Source organism: Pelecanus crispus, chromosome 12, assembly GCF_030463565.1.
Source record: "Pelecanus crispus isolate bPelCri1 chromosome 12, bPelCri1.pri, whole genome shotgun sequence".
Lineage (NCBI taxonomy): Eukaryota > Metazoa > Chordata > Aves > Pelecaniformes > Pelecanidae > Pelecanus > Pelecanus crispus.
In genome coordinates, this window is record NC_134654.1 from 5,957,019 (window position 1) to 5,972,070 (window position 15,052).

Genomic DNA, 15,052 nt, shown 5'->3' on the forward strand with positions numbered 1-15,052 from the left:
TGAGTGTCTGCCTGCAGGGCCCCTGCAGTGCTGGCAGTCCTGCCCAGGCTGGGCCTCCTGGAGGCGGCAGTCGCAGCCCCGGGAGGGTGGCAATCGGGCACTGCCCGTGCATGCTGCAGTCGGTGCCCCCTCTCATGCTGCTGTCCCTCAGGGAAGTTTCCTCCCGAGATCTGGAGGTGGGAGAGCGCGGGGCAGGGGGCTGATGGAGCGTTAGTGGAGGGAGCCCAACTCGGCCCTGCTCTGAGCCAGGCTTGGCGAGGTCCTGCCACCACAAATGCCAAAAAGTAGCGCTGTGCCAAAGCCACCCCCTCCTCCGAGAGGGAGGCGAGACCCCCGAGGCTCCTGTCCCCAAGTGCTGTGGTACAGCTCGACCCTGACAATTACTAAAGCCACGGGCCAGAGGGCCGCGGGGGACGGGCAGGGCTCTGCGGTGGGGACGGGCTCCTCCATCACCACGGCCTGTACGGCTGGCGGGGGACCAGCGCTCCCGGGACTGGTGCCGTGGCCGTGAGGCTGTGACGAGCCTCCCTCAGTCCCCCTGCCTCTCATGGCCAGTGGCTTTGCTGCCCTAAATGACAATGTGAAAGAGGTTGTCCCCTGTGTGTCCCCCCTGCCATACTGCCCACAGTGCTACTGGGGCCCTGCGCTGGCCCATGCCCCTTCCCCGCCTGTCTCATCGCCTGTGTTCGGTGTGGCTGTAGCAGCCAAACCCACGTGTGAGCTCAGCCCGGCGCTGCTGCGGGGTGCTGACTTGCGCAGGCACCCCAGGGTGCTGGGGATCCCTCCCCTGGCTCCTTCGCCCACAGCTCAGTGCCACCCCCCCGTTGTCATAGGGTGGGTGCAAGGACCCGGGTCCCCCTCCGTCCTCCTGGCAGTGCCCCCAGTAGGGGTCAGCCCCTTTGCCAGGAGTGACCCGCGGCTGGGCAGATGGGTGCTGCGGGGCTGGCGGCACCCCGTACCCCTCCCTGCCACCGGGGTGGGGGGTAGGACCAGTCTTATCAGCCCCCGGCTTGTGCTTGCGCCGTAGGACCGCCGGCACAGATCTGGCGCTTGCTGGCGGGCGTGCCGGGCGAGGCGCCCTATCTGCATGTGCGTGTGCATGCCCGCGTCCCCGCAACCGTCACTGCTGTACGATAATAAAGCCTTGTCACCACCTGCCTTGGCTCTTGGCCCATGCCTCCCATACCCGTCTCGCCTGCCACGGCACCACTGGGCAGTGCCGGCACCGGTGCTTGACCGGCCGTGGCATGAGCTGGCCCCAGAGCGATTGGGTGTTCCCGCTGGGATGGGGGAACAGGGAGTGCGTGGAAGTGAGATCCCAACTCACGCTGCTCCTGCAAAGCTCCTGCGAGCTTGTGGCTTCCCCGCGGTCACTGTGTCCCCATGGGCTCCTTGCCCCATCGCCGGGGCAGCTCCCGGCCGGCCCTGGGTAGGGGTAGAGCCTTGTCCCGCTCCCGCTGGCGTGAGTATGGAGCCAGGAGCCACCGAGGGTGGCTGGTGAGCTCCAGCTGCATCATCCTCGTTAACCCGGGAGCTGATCGCTGCAGGGGCACCCCAACCAGTGGCACCTCAGGGTTTGGAGCAGGGCTGACGTGGGCCGAAGGCTCTGTCTGTCCCAGCAGCCAGGCTGGTGGTAGCAGCTCGTGCTACCACCATTTCCCCCCGCCCTCGCCCTGCTGCCAGAGCCCCCCACGCCCCATGGAGGCCAGGCAACCCCTGTGTCCCGTGGCATCCCGCGGGCCTGGTATCCCTGTGCCAGCCCCGCACGCCCTTCCCTGCACGGGGGGACAGCAGGGTGGCTCTGGGGGTACCCGTCCTTGTCGGGGTCAGCCTGCGAGCGGGAGCAGTGACAGCTAGCGATGGGGCTCACGCGCGGGGCTTTGCTGCACAGCCCTCTCTGCGGCAAAGGTCGTTCCCTCAAGACCCTCTGTGTCCCGCCCTGGGCAGGGGCACAGGCAGGACAAAGAGCCCCATCCCACGCACCCCACAGCAGGGTGGCCCTGCAGATATGCCGGGTGGGGACAGCTTGGCAGCCCCCGGCGGCTCCTTATCTGTAGCCAGACACGCTGTTGTGGAGCAGCACGGCTGGCGGGAGGGCCGCGGCACCCGGGGGTCCATGCACCAGCTCCATGGTGCTGGCCTGGGGGCTGCTCAGGTCCCCTCTGCCCCGCAGGGTGCAGGGCCATGGGGCAGGGCTGGCCCCACGCGCCGTGGGTGCTGAGCAGGCGCAGGGGGCAACCCGGATGGGGCTCACCTGGGGCTGGCCGGGCTTGGGGGGGGACTCTCGGGGACACTTTGCTTGTGTCCCTGCTCTAGGTGCTGGGGTGCCTGTGCCACAGTTTGGGGAGCACTATAAGCCTCCCCCCCGGACACCTCTGGGTCACAGCAGTGGCCAAAGACAGGAGGGGACGATCCCTTGCAGCCCCCAAGTCCTTGGCATCCTCATGCCTGGGGGCAGGCCGGTGCCAGGCTTGACCCTGTGCCACCTCCTGCCAGGGTCTGGCCAGGCTGGGGGGAGCGTGGGTGATGCTGTCCCTGTTCCTGTCACCCAGAGGTGACAGCGGGTTTGGGGACACCTTGCATGGCAGGGCAGGGTCCCCGATAGCTGGACGCTGCTGCTTATCGGGGTGCCCGCGCAGACAGTCCCGGCGGGGTATTATCACCTCCCTGCAGGCGGCTTCCAGGAACGCCGGCGTGTCCCGGCACAAACAACCAGGCACAATGGCATGGTGCTTGCTGCAGGATGTGGCCCTGTGGGGACAGACAGGGCTGGGGACACGCATGGCTGGGGGACACATATGACCAGGGTCATGCACAGGCAGGGGATGCTCATGGCCAGGGGCTGCAGCCATTTGGAGACATATGTGGCCAAGGGACAAGTATGACCAGGGTCATGTGCAATGAGGTGACACAGCACTCTTGGGGACACACATGGCCAGGGGGGCATGTCCTTTGGGGACACACAGCTGGGGGATACATCCCTCCAGGGGACACATCCCCCTGGGGGGGTACACGCAGGCAGGGGACATGTACTCCCAGGGGACGTGTCCCTGCAGGCTGGGGGGCACATCTTTTTTTGGGGGGACACACTGCTAGGGGACATGTCCCTCAGAGGAGCATATATGGCCAGGGGACACAGCACTTTGGAGGTCACCCACCCCAGGGGGACACAAGCTCCCTACACCCAGATGCATGTACCTCACCTGGGGGTGCCTGTGCAGGGTGACCCCCTGCACCCATATGTCCCCCCACCCATTGCCATGGGGCTGTCACCCCGCCATGTCCAAAACCCCTGTCCAGTAACTGGGAACCAGTTTGCAACAGGTAGTTCCCAGTTTGGGATCCCCCCACCTATGGGGAGGGGCCATCCTGGTGACCACAGAGGTCACAGCAGGAGGACAGGGGGTTTGTGGGGGGCCACCCTCTGTCCCCAAGCCCCCCATAGGCCATGCCAGGCTGGGGGGAGCTGCTTGGGGCTGTGCCCCCCCCCGGGCATGAAGGGGTTAAGGGGCCCCCATCCAGCTGTGCAGTGCAGATGTGAGATATGCAGATGAGGCAGAGCAGGTTTTATAAGGCGCGTGGAGACCCAGCACCCCGCAAAGCCCCAGTGCCACCCCGATAGGTAGGTGCCACCTCCTGGGGAGCTGCCGTCCTGCTCTGGGGTGCTGGGATTGGGGGGGCACAAGGAGGGGGTCAGGGGGTGCTGGGGTGGGGAGGCAATTGGGAGCCTTCATGATCTGAGAGGTCCTTTCCAACCTTAACGATTCCTAGTTTTACTTTCATTAAAAAATAATCCAGCCACCAAGCCAGGAAACATGAAATTAATTATTACTCCTTAATTGGCTTAGTGGTGGAGTTGGCAGGGTTAGTTTAATGGTTGGACTGGGCGATCTTAAAGGTCTTTTCCAACCTCAACGATTTGATGATTCTGTGATCCTGCTCTGGGGCTATGGGAGCGGGGGGACAAAGATGGGGTAGGGGGGATGCTGGGATTTTGGGGCTTTTGGGAGCCTCTGTCCTGCTCTGGGGTAGTGGGACTGGGGGGACAAGGAGGGGGTAGGGGGGGATGCTAGGATGGGGAAGCCATCGAGGGCCTCCATCCTGCTCCGGGGTGGTGGGATTGGGGGGGATAAAGAGGGAGTAGGGGGGATGCCAGGGTGGGGAGGCCATTGGGAACCTCCATCCCGCTCCAGGGCAGTGGGACCAGGGGGACTGGGACGGGGTCGGGGGGATGCTGTGGTGGGGAGGCGGTGGCCCCGGTGCTGTGCTCCCTAATGGTGCTCTCCTCCCGTGCAGGCGCTGCTCTCCGGCCGCCCCGCGGCACACTGCCCGCCGCCCCGGGCAGGATATCATCGTATACTGTAAGTTCGCTATGAGACACTACAGTATAGATGATGTACTCCCCCGGGCTGCACCCGCCGACAGGCCCAGAGCAGGGGACGCGACGTGGGACCGCGATGCGGCACACGGAGGGATGGGGGACGCGGGGCTGGGACGTGGGGACACGGAACCGGAGGCGCAGGCTCGGGGGGCATATGGGGTGGGGAGGTTGGGGGGCCATGGGGCAGCTCCGGGCGCAGCCAGGGACCCACGGCCGGCGGGGAAACCGTTACCATTACTGAGTTTAGTAATGGTAATGGTTCTGCCGATGGTCGGGCATGCGGCACGGCACGGGACGGCATGGCACGGGACGGCACGGGACGGCGCGGCACGGCACCGCATGGCATGGACACACAGCGATGGAGGCCGGGGGCTGGGCACGGGGCAATAAAGGGGGTGACGGCACCAGGGCTCTGTCTCCTTCTCCATCGCGTCCCCTGGGGGGTCCAGACCCAGCGGTGGGGCTGGGCAACTGGGTGTCCTGGGGTGCAGGGGGGCTCAGGGGATGCAGGGCGGGACAGGGAAATTTGGGGTGCATTTGGGCATAGGGTGGTACCAGGATGCCTTGGGGTGCAAGACAGGGGAGCATGGGGTGCAGGCAGTGCACCAGGGTGCAGGCGGCACTGGAGTGCATTGGGGTGCATTGCAGGGGGCACTGGGGAGAACTGGGAGGCACTGGGGCATGTTGAGGGGGGAGGACTGGGGAGACTTGGGGAGCATGGGGTGTATTGCAGGGGTAGCACTGGGATGCACAGGGTTGCAGCGAAGAGGTGCACTGGGGCTCACTGGGGAGCATGGAGGAGTAGTCGGATGCACGGGGTGCATTGTGGGGGGCACTGGGCATCATGGGGTGCACTGGGATGGACTGGGGAGCATCGTAGGGAGCACTGGGGGGCACTGGGGTGTGTTGCAGAGGGCACCAGGGCTCACTGGGCTGTGTGGCAGGGGTACTGGGAGCACTGGGAACACTGGGCTGTGTGGCAGGGACACTGGGAATACTGGGCTGTGCAACGCGGGCACTGGGAACACCGGGATGTGCGGCGGGAGCACTGGGAGCACCGGGAACACCAGGAACACTGGACTGTGCAACGGGGGCACTGGGAGTGCTGGGAACACCGGGCTGTGCGGCGGAGGCACTGGGAACACTGGGCTGTGCGGCGGGGGCTCTGGCAGCACCGGGAACACCGGGAACGCTGGGCTGTGTGGCGGGGGCACTGGGAGCAGCGGGAGCACGGGGCTGTGTGCCGGGGGCACCGGGCTGTGTGCGGGGGGCACTGGGAACACCGGGAGCACCGGGAGCACGGGGCTGTGTGCCGGGGGCACCGGGAGCACCGGGAGCACCGAGAGCACCGGGAGCACGGGGCTGTGTGCCGCGCTGTCGCCGCCCTGCGCCGCGCGGCGGGGCCGACAGGGGGCGCTCCCCCGCCAGCCCGCCCTGCCCGCTTTCTTCCCGCCGGCCCCTGCGGCGGGGGGCGGCGCTCTAGTCTCGCGCGCCTCCTCTCTATGCTCCCCCGCTTTGCGCCAATGAGGACGGGCGCCGCGCGCGCTCCCACCCTGCCCCGGGGCGGGCCAAGATGGCGGCGCCCGTCGCCGTGGCGGCGGCCCGGGCCGTGCGCTGGGCCGCGAGGGCCGTCGCGGCGGGGCCGCTCCTGCTGGGCTCAGGTGGGGCGGGCGCGACCGGGGCCGAGGCCGTGAGGTGGCGGGCGTGAGGCGGGGGCCGCCGCGGTGCGAGTTTGTGAGGCGAGCGAGGTGGTGGGGCCGCTGCGGAGCGGGGGAGTGAGGCCGGGCGGGCCGAGGGTCGGTGCTCCGGGGCCGGCCCAGAGGCCTTGGGTGAGGAGGGAGCGCTGCCCGGGCGCTGCAGGGCTGGGAGAAAGGGGACGACACGATTTCGGGGCGTTTTCGGTACATACAGTTCTTCAGAACGTGCAGTGTTTGCTGCTGCTGTGCTTCCAGCCCGTCTCCTGGAGAGCTGCGCCCTGCGGGCCGCCGTGCTCCCTGCCCGCTGGAGCGGGAGCAGCTCCGCGCTGGGCAGCATCCTGGGCCTTCCCGCCGAGAAGCCGGCCGGCAACCTGGGCCAGCACCCACCGCCCGTTGCCACCAGCAAAAGTGAGTGGTACCAAGGGCTGCCTGGGTCCCAGTGCAGGGACAGACGGTCCTGACCTGCTGTGGGGTTTTAGCAGTGTTCGAGGTCTTTCTTTCCCCTGGCAGAGGAACAAGACCGCATGTTACGGGATCAGCCTGACCAGCCCCAGAACCCCAAAGTTTTAAGAATTGCCATCATCGGAGCGCCCAATGCTGGGAAGTCCACGCTCTCTAATCAACTCTTGGGCAGAAAGGTAAAGCTGGGGCGGAGCAACAAGTTCAGGCTGCTAAATCGCTTATTTGACATTTTCTGGCTGTGTAACATGTTCAATTTCTTACAGGTTTTCCCCGTCTCTCGGAAAGTGCACACAACCCGATGCAAAGCCCGGGGTGTCGTCACCTATGAGGACACACAGCTGGTAAGCTTCCAGACCTGCTTCTGCCTGGGGCAGTGGGGAGTGTTAACAAGAAAGTGCAGGGTTTTCTCATTTGTATCCCATGGGGTCACTTCTAATTGCACAAATATAAGTTTTAGCTTGCCCACTAACTGCAGGCAAACTTACAAGATCTGTCTTTTCCTCTTTCTAGATCATTCTGGACACACCTGGCCTCACTAGTCCCTTTAAAGCCAAAAGGTATCACTGCTGTTGTGGGGAGAGCGGGGGGTGTCCTGCCTATCAAGATTCAATAAAACCAGAGACTGCAAAGTTTTTAAAATAGGAGTGAGAAAAATGTGTATTTTTAGCCTTATTTTGGTCTCTGGACTTTTTTTAGTATTGCAATTTCAGTAGCACACAGAACCTGTGGGTTCCCTTGAGCCCTGTTATGTTTGATTCTGCATATGTGCATGTAACGAGGGATGTTGCAGCCCGTAAGGCAGCTTTGTGTCAGCTGGGATGATGGAAAACACTGTTTTCCCCTGTTTGAGGGGAAGGAAGACGATTGCGATCAAGCGCGTCTGGCTTACTCCATTTGCATTTGTCTTTCAGACATAAACTAGATGAAGCCATGCTGACAGACCCATGGGACAGCATGAAACATGCGGATTTAGGTGGGTACTCAGCTCCTCTCGGATCAAGCCAAACCCTTTATCTGCCATAGAAACTCACAGCCCTATAGTTGTGGTATCTGGATGTTTACTGGGCAGCAAGGGCAGCCCTGGGATTGTGAGCTGGGAGGGAAGGGTAGTGGAAAGACTTGAAATGTTGAGCTGGGGAGGGTTTAAGAATTGCCTGGTGCCAAGGGGAGGCAGCTGGAGTTAATAGTTGGACTTGGATGTTGAGTTTAGGCATGTGTGATGTCATTAGGATGACAGGTATAAACTGCATTTTATTGTTTTCTCAATTAAAATGCTCCTTTTTGATTCCATCCACGTGCTGTCGGGTAGAATAGAGAGAACTAGCAGCAGGAGGGAAGTGACCGTAAACTGTAGAGAAGCTGAAAATGAACATTTTGGAAAATGCGGGTTCATCATATTTCCCTCTCTCTTTTTTGGCAGTTCTGGTTTTGGTGGACGTGTCGGATCACTGGACACGAAACTGCCTGAGCAAGGAGGTGCTGAAGTGTCTTTCTCAGTTTCCCCAGATCCCCAGTGTCCTGGTTCTGAACAAGGTAAATGACGAGCTGCTTGTTTCTGCCTTCTGCAGTATTTTACGCTGGTGTCTTCAGACAATACCCTGAGTCTGGGTGTGTTCAAGAACGCTGGTTTCCCCCTCTACTCCAGAATATTTAAGTGTGTGTGTATGTATACGCGTTGCATGCTTACGCATCCCTGAAGCTCATGGGGTTTAAGTCAGCCTGGGAACAGGAGCTGGCACCACAGTGGGGTTGGCCAGCGAGAATCTCAGCAGAGCTGACGGAATAGGTGTTGCTGTCGGGTTGACGGTGTTTGGACAAATTGTACTGGAACTGCTGATGCACACTGGTTTGGCCTCTGGTCAGAAAACTGTCTGGACAAGAAGGCTTGTCCCGCAGCAGCTGCCTCCCCTGGGTGGTTTCTTCTGGCTCCTTTGGATCCAGGGCCCAGCTGCCAACCTCATTCAGGACAAATTCCTGACACCTCTCTCTTGTGCTAGGTGGATCTGCTAAAGAAGAAGTTCATCCTGCTGGAACTAGTAACTGAGCTAACAGAGGGAATTGTAAATGGAAGGAAACTGGAAGTGAGATCTGCGTTTAAACGTAATTCCAGTTCTTCAGCAAAGTCTCCTCTACAAATCACTCAGGCTTCTCCACCTGAGAGTAGGGCCCATGAGCCTCACTGTCTGCAGGAAACGGATCAAGCCCAAGAAGGCTCCAGTTTGGACAACAGCGGTGATACAAGGGCTTTTGAGTCCAGTCTTGTTACAGAAGAAGCACAAGGGCCAAAGTGCTATGGACCCAGAGATCTAAAAAATATGAAAGGCTGGCCGTGCTTCCAGGAGATCTTCATGCTGGCAGCTCTCCATGGGGAGGAGGTGGATGTGCTTAAGGTAACTGCAGTCTGAACTCCTGTTACACTTTGAGACTGGTGTGCTCTTACCCTTGTGGGACTCCGGTACTTCATGCTGAGCTTCATCTCCTGTGAGGAAGTAGCAGAGCTGGTGTTCTTGGCCTGGGGTGTGGGTGGGAAGTGTCATCTGTTGACGTGGAGTACGTCCACATTGTATCTCCAGAGTTTTCTGTACAGAACTCTTATTTGGGGCTCTCCAAACAGCAGCCTGTTCATAATGATGAAGCCACCCAACGCATTATCTTTCAGCTACAAGGGAGACTATGGGCTTTTATAACTCATAGAAACAGCTTTAGGGAGGTGTGGTTGCAGGCAGGGTTTGAGTTTCAGAAGCTTCCCTTTCTCCTTTCCCCGCCAAAGATACTAAACTGCTGCCCTGCCGCCTGACTAGCGGCAGCGTCCTCACGGCGACTCGCTGGGAGATGAGCGCAGGGGTTGGTGGCACCGCGAGAGCGGTACGTGACAGCTAATGGGTGTGATGTGTGTTTTGTGCTGACAGCGGTACCTCCTGATGCAAGCCAAGCCAGGCCCTTGGGAGTTTCACAGTGGGGTCTTGACCAGCCAGTCACCTCAGGAGATCTGTGATAATATCATCAGGGAGAAGATATTGGAGTACCTGCCTCTGGAAGTGCCCTACGGCGTGATTCAGGTGGGAAGCACGTGCAAGCAGACTCTCCTTCGAGCTATTTTATCGGAAATACCAGACTATGTGATGAAAATCCCTTTGTTTGAATTTGTGAAATCTGCCAGACTCTTTATAGGCCTCATGGGGTGACTTGGGACTTACGCGTCAGGTGCTGTGAGGCTCTGCGTGTGTTTGAAGGGGGAACCGTGCTTGCGTGCTCGTGTCGGGGAGCTGAGCTGTCATCTCTGAGGGAGTGGCGTTTGCTGTTCCTGAGGAGCTTTGCAGAATTGCTGAGTTTGTGCTTGCTGTTGCAGGTGACTGAGATGTGGGAGGAAGGACCAAGTGGGGAGCTCCTCATTGTGCAGAACCTCTTGGTCCCAAGGAAGTCTCATATGGTGAGTCACAGAAGAGAGTTGGGGTGCTGGGGAGCGTGAAAGGAGATTCCCTAGGTCCAGCCATGTGCATCCTCGCTGTGATCCCTTCTCCCTCAGCTGTGGGGTCTCTGTTGGGAAGAGCCAGGTGCTCGACACAGTCACAGGCTGTTCAGTAACAGCTTATGCCTTTCAGAAGCGATCACTCACCTATGGTTTGATTTTGGGATTTCTCTAACTGCTATATCCCCTTTAATTGCTTCTATGGCTGCACTGTTGTTTCTTGGGTGATTCCACAGTGAAGCAATGTAAGGGTGAGTGCGATGATCTTCTCTCTGGGTTTTAATACAGATGATGTTGATTGGAAGAGGAGGTAAGGTTATCAGCAGGATTGCTCAGGAGGCTGGCCAGGACCTGATGAACGTTTTCCTGTGTGATGTCCGCTTGAAGCTCAAGGTGGAGGTGAAGAGTTGAGCGCTTTGCATGTGTTTTTAACAGCGCTTGAGCTCTCTGGTCATGCGGAGAAACCAGCCCCATTTTCCCCTGCGGGTATCTTGGCACCTTTGTTCAATCCAGAAACAGAGGATGATGGAATCAATATAGCAGGCTGAAGTAGAATATATTATTCTTTGGGGGAATGGCCCAAACTGAAATAAAATCTTCAGACTTTCTACAGCACCTTATTTTGTGGAAGCTGGGGACAAACACCAGAGAACCAGCTGCACGCGCAATTCTAGATGACAGCTCTGTAAACGCAGTACCACTTCTTTTGGGCTGTCCCACATCTTTGCTGTCAAGTGTTTATGCCTGGAAGTTCAGGAGCACCTCCTGTCTTTTAGCGGACAAAGCATTGCAGTGAAGGATTATCAGCAGACGTTTATCATCTCTTCTGAAGGCTGAATGACTCCAGCAGCAGTCATGCAGGAGGAAGAGGCTACCCCTGCACACGCGGTGGTCTCATTTCGGCTTTGCTCCCTGCCCTGTTGAAGTTCATGGGTGTGAGTGTATGACCGTATAGGGAGTTGGTGTTGCTCAGGCAGCCTGAATCGAGGGGTTTGCTGGCTAGCTGAAACACGCCGTAATGACTGGGTGTGACAGAGGGAGCTCTTAAACTCTCTGTAGATCATAAAGGCCAGTGGTTTTCACCTCCTGTGTAAGAGCCCTTCCCACAGGCTTGTGTGCACCATCCCCTTAGCTGACTGCCAGCTGCTGCTGCTTTCATTTTGACCTCTTCTGTGTGGTAGTTTGTAAAAATGCTTGTTCCTTCTCTTTCCCCTGTCATCCTTTCCTCCAACTTCCTCAACAGTTCACTACTCCTGGCACGTGGTACTCACTCCAGAGGGATGGGTCTGCTCACAGACTCTTCCGAGTGTATTCCTGGAGAAGTAAGAAATGGAACCGTGATGTGTTCTCAGTGTGTATATGAGCTGCTTCCCTGACCGCCAGTGAGAGGAGCAGGGAGGTCAGAGAATTGGCTTGTGAGCGTTTGGTGGAGCGTGTTAATCAGAAAAGGAAATGGAGCAGGGAATAGACATCTTTCTGCCTCTCCACATCTTGTTTCTCGTGCCCAGTGGGGTCCTGCCTCTCCACCCCTCTGGATGTTTGGCTACTGAATGAATGTGGAGTGGTTTGGTCTGAAGATGCTGCTAGCAGCATCTCATAGATACATACTTCTTCAGAATGGCTTGTTTGTCATGCAAAACCAGAGTGGACTGGCCCCCTTTCTTAGGAATTTGAATAGTTTATTGCATCAAAGTTACTTCAAAGTCATTACTCTTTGCATCAGTCGCAGATACAAACGTAGAGGCCATCACAGCTAAAGAAAAGCCCGAAGTGGGAACAGCAGCAGGTTCTGCAGCTCAGGTCTAATGCGGCGTCGAGGCTGGAGAGCAGCTGGCACAGGTCAGGGTGCGAGCAAGGCTTGAGGGCCGGAGGAGCAGGGCTGTGCGGAGGGCTGGGGCACCACGTGCCGCTCTGCGGAGCCCTTGGCGTGGAGTGTGGGGGCATGGAGGGATGGAGCCTGGCACTGCGGGGGCACAGAGGGAGGGAGCCTGGCACCGCGCGTGCGTGTCCGGGCCCCTGCCCTCCCTGATGGTCCGCACGTGGACCTGGTGTTTGGGAGGGCTTGAGTTTCGTCTCTGTACGCCACTGCGCTCAGGTGTTTGGAGCACTGGGTAGCTTCCTGCCAGAAATCCAGGTAAATCCCCATGTGCTGTTATAAATTAACATCCCTGAGCGAGGCGGCTGCTGCCCTGCCAGTTAACTGAGGAGATCGGGGTAGGGTCTGCTGGGGCCGCTGCTCCTGCCTGCAACCCAAACCTGTTGAGCAAATCCCGTGCCCGCTGTCCCTCTCCGGCGCAAGGTCAAGGAGATGCTTTACCAGCACTGGCAAAAGCCGGTGTCCGAGCCGCTGAAGGATACAACCGTCGGGAATGCGAGATTGCCTGAAAGCTGGGTTAAGCCTCCAGCGAGGTGGGCGCTGGCCGGCCTTGCTTCCCCCGAGCAGGGGACACCGCGGTCCCTCGCATCCTTCTGTCCAACTTTTGTATTTTCCTTGCAATAAAACGAGGTCCCAGCACAAGCGATTGTTCTCATCTCCTTTCTTCCTCCTCGCAGCTGCCACCTTCCATCCGTTTTATTCTGACTAAAACCGGGACGCTTTTATGTCTTTCCTCCTTTCTTCCCAGCCGAGCTTAGAACCTGTTTCCCAAGCTGTGACTTCTGAAGGTTACACCTTCAGGGGGGGAAGAAAAGGCGGGTAAGCGTTCTTTTGAGGGGTCAGAGGTGTTTTTTTCGGGTGGGGGTACAAGGGGGAGGCCGTTTGCGTGCGCGCAGAGGTCAGGATTGCACCGTGCGGCTGCAGAGCCTTTTCCCGGGCAGGAGAAGGGATGGAACCGAGCACCCAGAGCCATGGCCGGTCCGGCGGGGGGGGGGGGGGGGCAATGGAAATGCTCCAGGTGTGGGAAGGGGTGAAATCTCTCGTTAATGAGGTTTGAGAATTAGGTTAATTACACACACCCCCCCCCCGCCGCCGCCGCGCCCGCGGTGCTCGGCGCTGTACGCGCTAGCGGGCGCCGCTAGGGGGCGGCGCGGTGCGGCGCTCCCCTCCCCACCGCCTCCTACCGGTCCCTCAGGAGGCGGCGGCGCACGCGCGGGTGGGCGGGGCGGCGGGGGCCGTTGGCGGGCAGCGCGCGTGCGCGGGAGCGGCTGGCGCAGCCACCACGGCGAGAGCGGGCGGCGGCGGCGGCGGTGGCGGAGGAGGAGGAGGAGGAGGAGGAGGAGGAGGCGAACGGCGGGGCCGGTACGGGCACAGCGGCGGCGGCGCCATGAGGCCCGGGCAGGGGCACCGAGAGTAAGTTACGGGCGGGGGAGGGGCGAGCGGTTCGTCGCCTCGCGGGGCGGCGGGACCGGCGCGGCCCACACCCCCCCCCCCCATTGTCCTTCCCGGGTGTCCCCTCCCCCCACCCTCTGAGGCGGCGTGAGGTATCCCCCTGTCGCGACAGCGCTGCGGGGCCGCTCCCGGGAGGCGGCTGAGGGACGGGACGCCCGCGTCCCGTCCCTCAGCCGCCTCCCGGGAGCGGCCCCGGCCCACCCGCCTCCCCGGGGGCCTCCTCCCCTCAGTCCGGAGCTCCCCGGCTCGTCCTTGTGAGGAGACGGGGGTGGGGGTGGCGAGCAAGCAGCCCGGCCAGGCCCCTTCTGCAACCCCGGGCACCTGGAGCTTTAAATACCTTTCCCTCGATCTCAAATACACAGCGGGAATCGCGACAATACGTCAGCCGTCGCGACAGAAAAATGCCTTCAGGAAAAAAAAGGAGGGTGGATTGCGGTCGCAATGTGCGCAAATCCTTTGTGTAATTCTTTCCCGAGGCCAGCTTCTCTTTGCGTGAGGTATCGTTAATACGTTTCTCGTCGTTTTTTATTTCCTACCAACCATTTTTCAAGCATCTTAAGCGTGAAGAAAACTGCAGAGCTTGACTTATCTGGTTTCAGTCCACTCGTGCAAGCAGAGTCCTTAAATGCGTTTGGTTATGCAGCATATGATCTTCCCAGAGCAGCACCTGCGAGGGCTTACGGACGTGTTTTATCCTCCTCCTGGTATCACCTCTAATTGCTAGGTACAAGTTTTAGGCTAAATTGCAGATGCAGGTTAGTTAGTTCAGTAATAATTCATTGCGCTCGCTTCTCATCCTAGTCATAATTATTTCTTTTTTTACTCACAACGTCTTAAGACGACAGAAGTTTATTTGGAAAACTTTTTACGACGCTACTTTTACCCCTCTATTGCACAAACCCAGTTCTTTGTTGAACTGGTAGCTGCAGGAGAGCACGCTCCCGGTAGATGAGGTTGGGCTCCCGAGTGATGTCATTTGTGCTGGAGCAACGGTGATGACTTTGTGATTGAATAAATCCTACTGGACGTGTCGAGCTTCATGATTTTGTGTGTGCGCTGTAGAAACTCCGTCTGATTCAGCAGCCAACTGAGAAAATTCTGTGATCGGTGCTACGTAGACAGTAAGGGAATATAGTGATGATAGTTGCATTTTCATTTCAGCACGTGTGTGTCTGATCAGGTCTTTTTCCGCCTAAAGAATTTGAACGTGCTGGAGCCCGTTCATTTAAGTAAATACATAAAGCAGTGGGGAAAGACACTGTTGAAGCATATTATGGATGTTAGCGGTTGAGAGAGCAGGCTCTCCCAGCTAGCAGCCTGGGGAGTGAAGGATACAGGGAGAGCGTACAGGTGGATCTGGTGTCCTGTAAAGCCAGTCCAGAGGGTCCGAAAACTCTGGGGAGAAAAAAAAAAGGCAGCGACGACAGAAAGCAAGCAGTGGTGAATTAACTGATTGGTAGTTTTTAGCAGAGGAAGGTCTGGATCAAAAGCAAGTAAGAGTCAGAACAAACAGAGGGTAAGATTTGCAATAAATACAGGATCTGAGCTTTCGGAGGAAAAGTCTTCCATAAAAGAAAGGCTATTTATTTTTTAAATTATATTTACACTGTGCAGTTGGGTGGAACTTCTGAGGTGAAGAAATCAGAGATTGACCCTTCTCTGGGGGAGTCGCAGGTCGAGCTGGAGCTAGAAGATGGGTTGATGAATAGGCCATA

General features: G+C 58.8%; 1 protein-coding gene across 1 annotated transcript; it reads left to right on the forward strand.

The window, feature by feature from the left end:
• Nucleotides 1-5,954: 5,954 nt before the first annotated feature.
• Nucleotides 5,955-10,624, forward strand: ERAL1 (Era like 12S mitochondrial rRNA chaperone 1). Its single transcript, XM_075719619.1, has 11 exons — nt 5,955-6,042; nt 6,334-6,486; nt 6,589-6,716; nt 6,804-6,881; nt 7,051-7,097; nt 7,452-7,513; nt 7,961-8,073; nt 8,538-8,930; nt 9,450-9,599; nt 9,890-9,970; nt 10,298-10,624. The coding sequence occupies exons 1-11, from the start codon at nt 5,955-5,957 to the stop codon at nt 10,418-10,420; spliced, it is 1,416 nt and encodes a 471-aa protein (XP_075575734.1). The 3' UTR covers nt 10,421-10,624.
• The last annotated feature ends 4,428 nt before the right edge of the window (nt 10,625-15,052 follow it).